General features: G+C 50.7%; 1 protein-coding gene across 1 annotated transcript; it reads right to left on the reverse strand.

Annotated features, from left to right (window-relative positions):
- Window positions 1-4151: 4151 nt before the first annotated feature.
- On the reverse strand, window positions 4152-7380 carry HRG_05289 (ABC transporter domain-containing protein; the record flags this gene model as incomplete). The annotated part of the gene is made up of 5 exons (XM_044863760.1): window positions 4152-5735; window positions 5808-6554; window positions 6623-6811; window positions 7239-7282; window positions 7362-7380. 5 exons carry the CDS (start codon window positions 7378-7380, stop codon window positions 4152-4154), a joined length of 2583 nt encoding a protein of 860 aa, XP_044720292.1.
- Between the last annotated feature and the right edge of the window lie 1962 nt (window positions 7381-9342).

Here is a 9342-nt window from a genome sequence, read left to right on the forward strand (position 1 = left end):
AGTTAAGCTATAGTACGATCTATTAATATAGACTAGTCGCTAAGCTTAGGATACTAAGAAGATAGTAAAGAATTCTTCGCCCTGATAAATAAGGCTAATAAAGAGGGACTTACTTCTATTTTAGCCTACTTCTCTAAGCCCGCTAATTACTATAGTTAAATATAGGGATAAGTAGCAGAACTATTTCCTATTCGCGTCTCGAAGCTAAGCGGGCCCTAAGACGCCTATACTATACTTATTAGTGCTACCTTAACCTATAGACCTATAGCTGCTAGTCTTAGGCACTCTATACCGGTTTACTACGCTATACTTTATCGGTAGCGAGGTAAAACCCGCTCTATATATAGCGCGCTATAAGGAGACTCTAGCCCTAAGTTAATAAGTAAGGAAAGGGCAGCCTATAGTTAAAATAGACTATTTCCGCGTATATCTATAGAAGCTAGGGGGGCATAGTTATATAGGGCCGCCGATAGTATCTAACGGTAGCTATTAGTATACTAACGCTAAAGTAGAAGGGGGAGAGGGGCCGAGATAAACCGTAGGACGCGTGCTAATTTCGGATAGGATTCTCTTATAGTTATTCGTTATAGCTACGGAGCCGTATCCTAGCTAGTCTAAGAAAGCGCGTATATTCCCTACTAGACGAAAATTTATTGCTACGTAGTAGAAGGACTAAGGCAAGGCCTAAGACGACACCGAAACTAGAGTTCCTATAGTAGACCCTAGAATAATAAGAAACGAAAGCACGCGTTTAAAACTTAGCCCTAGCCGCACGACTATAATATTAGCTAGCTAAGATCGTATAAGTTATATTTTAGTTACTAGCTAAAGCACGCTAAAAGCATCGCTTTATAGAAATCGATATAATAACGGTAATAAAGATAGTAACTTTAAAAGCAATATCGACTATATCGATGCTAAAGGCCGATAAGCTAGGGATTCGGGACTATCGAAGCCTTAAAGCTCTTAGTAGGACGCTAGCCCCCTCGGACGAGCTAGTAAGAGATAGAAGAAGTCTAAGTACGAGGTTTCCGATACTAAAAGCCTTAGTAGCCGCGAAGGTATAACTACCTATATTCTCTAATAAGTTACTTACTTCGCGGGCTAAAGAAACTCTAGACTAGGCTTTAAACGTTAAGGACGGGTTAGCGGAACTATCCGATTTCTAGATTAATAATTTAGAGGAGCATCTATAGTATATTAAAAGTTACCGGATGTCCGAAGTTAACTTAGAAGTTACTCTATATATCGAGCTATACTATCTCCTATAGGATAGTAAATATTATTAGATACGCGAGTTTATTATCTAGAGGGCATCCTCTATAGCGGTATGTACGTACTAGGGCTATAGGGGGAAGGGATAGAAGCTCTATAATAGGCTAAAGAAAGAGAAGGAGCGAGAGTTATAGAAGCGCCCGCTAGCGATAGATAAAGATAGTGTCCCCGGCGCTATTTTAGTTATAGGACACGATCTTCGCGACGATAGTTAATCTAGGTTTCTTATATAAAACGTTAGGTATCCTACGTCCTAAGCTAAATAGTATATTAAGAGGATAGTAAAAAGTAAGTAGCGGAGCGAGTACGACGACTACCGATTATACGATATCGAATACTACTCCCTAACCGATAAAGCGCGACTAAAGCTCGATATAATTATCGGTTATCGCGTATACTAAAGCTATAAGAATAGCTCCTTATAAAAGTTTAGCTCTCTTACTAGTAAGGAGATAGTATAGAAACTTAGGAATCTAAGGAGAGAATCTAGTAAGAGAACAACGCCGCTATTTTAACGTACTAGGAAAGTAACCTAGATATACGTAAGAAGGGAAAAGTACTAGATAGACTACTCCGAGTCTTAAGTTATACGGTTATAAGGGGAAAGTTACGTTTATAGGTATAGTAGGTAGGTAGGTCCGTATATCGTAGTTACCTGCTTTACCGAAACACTCCCTATTTAACGATATACCTTTTACTTAGTTATAAGTTTAATACTACGCTAGAGCTACCTAAACGGGCAATAAAGCTATTACTAAGATAGTCTAAGGAGTATTTAGAGAAATATAGCCTAACTCTAACTTAAGAGGTAAGGCTTAGTTATCTTTTAGAGGACGAGAACGCTAGAAGGCGGGAAGTATACGTATACCGATACTTATCGGCGTTAGCGTACTTTAAGAAGAAATAGAGCTTTTAGACGTAAATATAATTTATTATTTTATTATAGCTCCGGTATTTATATAGTATCGTCTACCTATTAATATAAGGGAACGATTATATAACTTTTATACTTTATAAAATATCTTACTTTAATCTATATAAATAGCGAAAGTTAGAGTCTTCCTTAGGAACCTCTTTCCCTCTTTATAGATAATTACTTTACCTAAGTCGCACCCGACCTTATTCGTGCACTTATACCGTTATAGTTACTTAATAATAATACGAAAACCTTACGCTAAGAGCACCTAAGTAATCGTTCGCGCTAGCGGTCCGATAATTTAGTTATATAGGGGCGCTAATTCCCCTAAGAAAGTGTCTATAAAGGTAAAACGTGTTAGCTTACTAACGAAGAAATAACTATCCGGTAATATTCTATAATTATATCGCGCTCTAATATATATAGTCTTAAAATTTTAGCTCTTTAAGTATCGAATCTAAGAGTCGGTCTTTAATACGAAATTAAAGAGCTCGTCTCTCTTTTACTTCTTAGCAGTTTTATCGTCTTATAAGTACTAGTTAAAGTCGCTAGGTTATAGTTACCGTAGAGCTATCGGCTTAGCACGCGTTTCCTAATCTTCTTTTATTCTAAAGGCAGCGATCACCTATCCCTTATATACTATAATCCTAAATTCGCTAATATTTCTAAATATCGGAATAAATTCCTAATAGAAATAGAATATCCCTTATCCTTATATACCTAAACGTTAAGCGCGTTTAGTCGGCTTAGTGCGGCTAGTTGCTCGATCTTACGTCGGAGCCGTGTATAGCAGCTTCCCGCGTTATATAATAGGGATAACGTAAACGTAAAGCCCTACGCAGCTATAGCTTCTCTTTAAGGCTATAAGACCGCTCTCTAGGTCATAGAGTGTATATTAGCCCCTTCCGAAGCACGTCTTTAGTCGCTAGGTCTATATCTCTATAGCGATATCGTCTATTGCTCTAACGTCGCCTAGCTTATTCCGGCACCAGGACAACTTAGTCTTACTTAGGTAGACTCGAATAGCCATTGCCACCGAACGGTGTGGAGGTCAGCAATCCCAAAGCAGCTTTGGGGCGAGCGACCGGCTAACAATTTCTCCCGAGTACCGATCCTCGGGAATCTGAGACGGCCGAAACTACTAGAAAGGCCCGTCTGTGCGGTCCATCTGGCATCGATCAATCAAGACGGCCAGCTGCTACGAGGACATCGTCGCCAGTTTTATCCCTCAGAGACCCTGCCGATGCTTTGCCCGCCTCAGCCACCTCGCTCCATACAGAACCACCCATACTCGAGGATCACAATGTTTTGCAGAATCAAGACGCGAACACCTCGTCTCAACCCCGTCTCATATCTGCCGTCGATTCTGTTCCTCCTGAGCCGAAGCTCACCCCAAGCACGACTCCCCCAAATTGATGCAGATCTACTCATGGCTTTAACGTCAAGGATGGCCAACCGAGCGCTGCACCTCACACCTTTTGATGATGGCTTGGACCGTGAAGAGGTCGACAATTCAGCTCAGCTCAAAGGACATCAGGAGTAGCTTACCATAGGTAGGGTAGAGCATCAATCCCGTGAATCAACGCAATCAACGCAACGAGGGCCACGGATTTCTCAACTCAACGAGAGGTTCGCTGATGAAAGCCGTCAATTTCCTCAATTTGACCGTTTGGTTGAGTTGATTGAGTTGTTTGCCACCCTACTGACTGACATTTAAATGACTGGAATGCCTGTCCAAGTCTCTAGGCAGAAGCTGAAGACACAGAGGCTGTGTGTCCTCCTGGGTGCCGAGCCCCGCAGGGAAGAGATTGGGGCAGTGAATCAGTCTGAGGTGCGCAGTTGAGAAATTCGAAGTGAGCAGCTAAAGAAGTTTTGCTTCCCACGCTCGTCCCGCCGAAGCCCAAAAACGGGTCGGGGAAGAAACTCCGTCAGGACGTGAGTGCTCCTGGGAAACGAGTCATCAGGCAGCCTCGCGGTCGAGCGACTGGCTCAGGACCATCTGATAGTATAGCCCCCTCCGGGCGACGAGCTCGTCGTGCGTGCCCAGCTCGGCGACGGCGCCACGGGCAACGACGGCAATGGCGTCGGCATTGCGCACAGTGCTGAGGCGGTGGGCGACGGCGACGGCGGTGCGGCCGGCGGCGGCGCGGGCCAGGGCCTGCTGGACCACCCTTTCCGACTCGCTGTCAAGGGCGCTCGTCGCCTCGTCCAGGAGCAACAGCCGCGGCCGCCCCGCCAGCGCCCGGGCGATGGCGATGGGCTGCCGCTGCCCGCCCGAGAGTGAGAGGCCCTGAGGGCCGCAGGGGGTGTCGAACCCCTGCGGAAGGGAGGCGATGAAGTCCCATATATCGGCGGCCCGGCACGCAGCCACGACCTCGGCCTCGGACAACGGCTGCTGCTCCTCGGCGCCCCTTCTGCGCCGGCCCTGGCCCCGGGCGCCGCCTCCCAGGGCCACATTGTCGCGGATGGAGCCTTGGTACAGCACGGGCTCCTGCTGTACCAGCCCCATGTCGCGCCGGTACCGCCGCCGGCCCAGCGTCCGGACTTCCCGACCGTCGGCCAGCACCGTGCCGGCCATCGGGTCGTAGAAGCGCTCGAGTAAGGAGACGACGGTCGACTTGCCGCACCCCGATGCACCCACCAGCGCCACCATTTTGCCGGACCTGACGTCGAGCTCCATGCCCCGGAGCACCCGGTGCCGTGGCCGAAGCGGGTAGGCGAACTCGACGCCTTGGCACCGCACCTCGACACCCTGCGCTGCCGCGTCCTTTTCCCCAGTCGTGTTGCCGCCGCCCTGGCCAGGAGCTTGACTGTCGGCGTCATCTTGGTCGTCGACCAGCTCAAGTTGGCGGCGCAGGCCCAGGATGTAGTTGATGGCGATGCGCGCCTTGGTCATGCTCGACGAGTACTGGAACAGCACGGCGGCCGCCTCGCTCGAGTAGATGATGGCCATAAAGATGGTGTAGAACTGCGTCGTCGAGTACTCACCCGTCGAAACGAGCCGGCCACCGTACCAGAAGCCGAGGGCCATGGCGAGGAAGGAGACGGACTGGGTAAGGGCGTAAAAGAGCATCTTAAAGCCTAGGTCGCCGATAGCCTGGGCGGCGATGCCCTGCAGACCGACCTCGTAGCGGTCGACAATAACCCGCTCGAGGGCTAGCGACGAAATGGTACGGATGCCCATAACAGCCTCGACCACCACGCCGCTACTACGGGCAAAGAGCGCCGCCGCATCTTGCTCGAAACGGAACTCGAGCCGGACCCGTACGAAGCCGGCGCCGACGAGTATCGGAAGCGCCCCGAGTGCTAGCACTAGCCCGAGCCTCCACCCATGGGCAATAGCCACCACCGAAGACGACACCAGGTTGACCCCGTTCATGGCTAGTAGCGGCACGTCACTAGAGAGTAGCTGCTGTAGCGACGTCGGCTCCGTCGCGATACGCGATATAAGCGCGCCCGTTGAGTTATCGGGCCGGTCAAAAAAGTTCATACCCTGGCGGAGCGTGTCGTTGAAAACTTGGGTACGATAGTGCTTCATGACCGTCTTGGGAGAGAGGCGAAGCTATACCAGCTTCTCTGCTCGTATACAAAGTTCAATGATACAGGGCCCCCTTACCTGCGCGAGCACATTGGAAAACCATCCAAGAAAAAAGTACACGACAGAGTTTCCAAACGCAACGACCAAGAACATTAGGGCCAAGAAGTTACCGCGCGACACATCCATGGTCTGGAAGGCCTTTAGGGTCTTGGCTAAAAGAATGGCGAGCGCTGGGTAGGTGCCGCCGCCGACGAGACAGCAAACGAGCGTGACCGCCAGCGGCCGCCACAGCGACCGCTGCTCCCGGAGAATGAACAGTAGCCCGTGGAGCAGGCCGTATCGCCCATGGTCCCACTGTGCCCCGGCCCCGGCCGCTGGATCCGCGGGCGTGGAGCCATGCGTCGGTGCCACGTCGAGGTCCGCCGGCGCCACGTCCTTGTCCTCGGCGGCCTCTTGGTGGTCGTCGGCCTTGTCGACCCCCTTGCTCAGGTCCTGGGCCTTGACGAGCCGCGCATAGGCGCCGCCGCGCCCAATTAGCTGCTCGTGCGAGCCGCTCTCGACCGCCTCACCCTTGGATATGACGACGATGTTGTCGGCGTCGCGGACCGTCGATAGCCGGTGCGCAATCACCACCATAGTCCGGCCCCTGGCAACATTGTTGAGGGCGGCCTGGACAATCTTCTCGGCATTGGGGTCGAGAGCGCTCGTGGCCTCGTCGAGGAGCAGCACCTTTGGGTTCGAGACGATGCTTCGCGCGATGACGATGCGCCGCTTCTGCCCACCCGACAGCGAGGCGCCGCGCTCGCTAATATACGTCTTATAGCCCTAGAGGAAAAAAAGATGGGAGTATATGAGAGCGAGTAAGCAAGAGAGAAGGGGGGGCCGTCTCTTACATTCGGCAGACGCTCAATAAACTCGTGGGCGTAGGCGGCCTTGCAAGCCTCCGTCACGAGCCTTTGCTTCTCCTCCCCGGCGAGGCCGTCTTTGTCGGTGCCGGTGAGCCCGTCGACGACGTTCTGGAAGATGGTGCCGCTAAACAGCTTGGGCTCCTGGTTCACCAGCCGGACGTTTGTGCGAAGCCACTGCAGCAAAAGGGGATAAATATCATCGGTAAAGATATCGACGGCGGTATAGTAGTGGAGATCTTAACATCAGACCTCAACTACCGCGGCTTCAAGGTCATGCGTTATTTTCACCGGGTCCAATCAGAGAGCGAAATTGTCTCTTCTCCGACGCATTCGGCACAAGAGCTTCGTTAATGTATACGCTATCTCCCCCTCGGAGACGTAGACGACGCCATTATAATAGGAGAGAGGAAGAGGAAGGAAGGGAAGCTGGGCGACGCGGGGTCTTAGATTACGGGCATAATGTCGAAATAGACGATGGCCTCGTCCACGTGTCCGAGGGGGAGGATGGCGTATACATTAACGAAGCTCTAGTGCCGAATGCGTCGGAGAAAAGACAATTTCGCTGTCTGATTAGACCTAGTGAAAATGACGTATGTATGACCTTGAAGCCGCGGTAGTTGAGGTCTGATGTTAAGATCTCCACCACTATGACGCCGTCGATACTATTAGCGATGATATTTATCTATCCCCTTTTGGTCTGACATCGAGCACAAGATGCCGTCACCGGCGGTAGAGTCGCTCATACTGCCGCTTATACTGCCGCTTATGGCGCCGCTTATAGAGGAAAGATAGTACTAATAAATTTAACGGTATAACTAGTCTCTCTTAATATATAACATAGGCGTATATCAAATATAAAAGGGGGTATTTATTGTCGCGAAGAACGGCTCATGGTCGAGTCAACTAGGTACCTATAGGTAGCCAGGCCAGCAAGGAAGCTGACTGACAATTGTCCACCCGCTCGTCCCTTACCGTTCTACCCTAGACGCATGCGGGGCTGCCTCCTATAACCTAGAACCAACTTGCAGCAACGCACGTCCACCTTGCGGTCACTACCTCGCATTGAGAACCAACTGCAGTATTAGGAGCAACACGGAACTATGGGTGTTTATGTACATATACCCAAAAGTAGAGCTGCTGAAATGCATCTCGAAGCGGACGCTGTCTGGCAATGTAGATTCTGGCTCCTAGTCACTTTGTCACCAACGACTCCGAGACCCCGCGTCGCCCAGCTTCCCTTCCTTCCTCCTCTCTCCTGTTGTACTCCATAGTACCTCGATACGATCATATCTACATTGCCTCCCCCACTCTTCCCCTCTATATACACCCATACTACCATCAGGTCTCGATCCGGCAGCCGCAGGAGTGGCGCTGTCAAATCCGCTGATGCGTTGCCACCTGCTCCGCCTGAAGGTCACATCGCACCAAGAGCATGCTCCGGATCGGCCAGCCTGTCTCGTGCGTCGTCGGCAGTATCATTTTCACCTCGTCGCTGTGGCTTATTGGGCTCGTAGCAACCTTGATGTCATCGCTCTGCGAGCTGCCACGCTGCAGCCACAATGTGCTTCCACTTCTAATAGCACTTGTTCTGCAAGACTTTGCGCTGCAGCCAGGCCCCACATCTTTTTCATGATGCACGCTCGTGCTGAAGGGTGTTGGTTAGGTGGGCAGTGAATGCCCTACAGGGGCGGGACACCTCCGATTGGCCTTAGAGGCCGGTTGTTGGTTCTTGGTTTGTTGCAGCCTTGCAACTAGTAACGGAGTTATACGCATATACGAGGCGCGAGGTTCCCTTTTCGGCGAAGACTGCGTCTATATGTGAACATGTCGTATTTTGAACTAGAACCGGGCGATAGTCGTGAGCTATTTGGCTTCCATATCGATAAGCGAAGACGAGTAATACCGGTACTGCCCCAACTGCCAAAGAGGTGGAGCGAGGAAGGGAGGCGACTTTGCCGTAGTCGCACAGCAAGCCGCATTCACGTGCTACGCATCGAATGTATGTAGGTTACTCAAGTCGGTGTGAACCAACTAACCTACAGACATGTGTTTTGCATGCTACCTGGACCTGCAGTCTGACCTGTTGCTCTCAAAATCCTACGCTAGCTCCTATCGATAATCGCACTCAAGCCTCCGTCTGGTCCATGCGCTGTGATACGCTAGTGCATCCCAGTAGGTTAAAATGGCGCCCACTAACGAACTGCGACGATGCATTAGCATCACAACAGACCAACAATGCAACGATAGTGCTCACCAATCACGAGTCATGAATAACCAAAGCGGAACGGGGAAATGCACTCTTTGTTGCCGCCGCCTTCCTCGTCCTGGACCATATTTTGCACTTATAGGGGGAAACAGGCTTCTGCATGGGACGAAAGAAAGTGGAGCAGAAAGTGGAGACAGGAGGTACAGCACGGTTAAAGCCTACGATTATATCTGCAGCCCTGAATTGAGTCACGTCAGGTTGGCGCATGGCGCTAATTACCCTGTCAGCCCGCCCTATGGCAAGACCCGAAGAGGGGGTGTCACTTCTCTTGGCCCGCTGATAATTGGAGTCAAATATGGAGACAAAGCGGAACCACTTCCTATTCGCATTTCGTAGCCTTAAGTGGGCCCTGATACCCCTGCACACTTAGTGCTACCTCAACCTACAGACCCGTAGCTAGGCTTGGGCACTCTGCGCCGGGTTGGCCACATCGGCAGCG

The sequence above is a fragment of the Hirsutella rhossiliensis genome, assembly GCF_020360975.1.
Source record: "Hirsutella rhossiliensis strain HR02 chromosome Unknown scaffold00005, whole genome shotgun sequence".
NCBI classification, from domain to species: Eukaryota; Fungi; Ascomycota; class Sordariomycetes; order Hypocreales; family Ophiocordycipitaceae; genus Hirsutella; species Hirsutella rhossiliensis.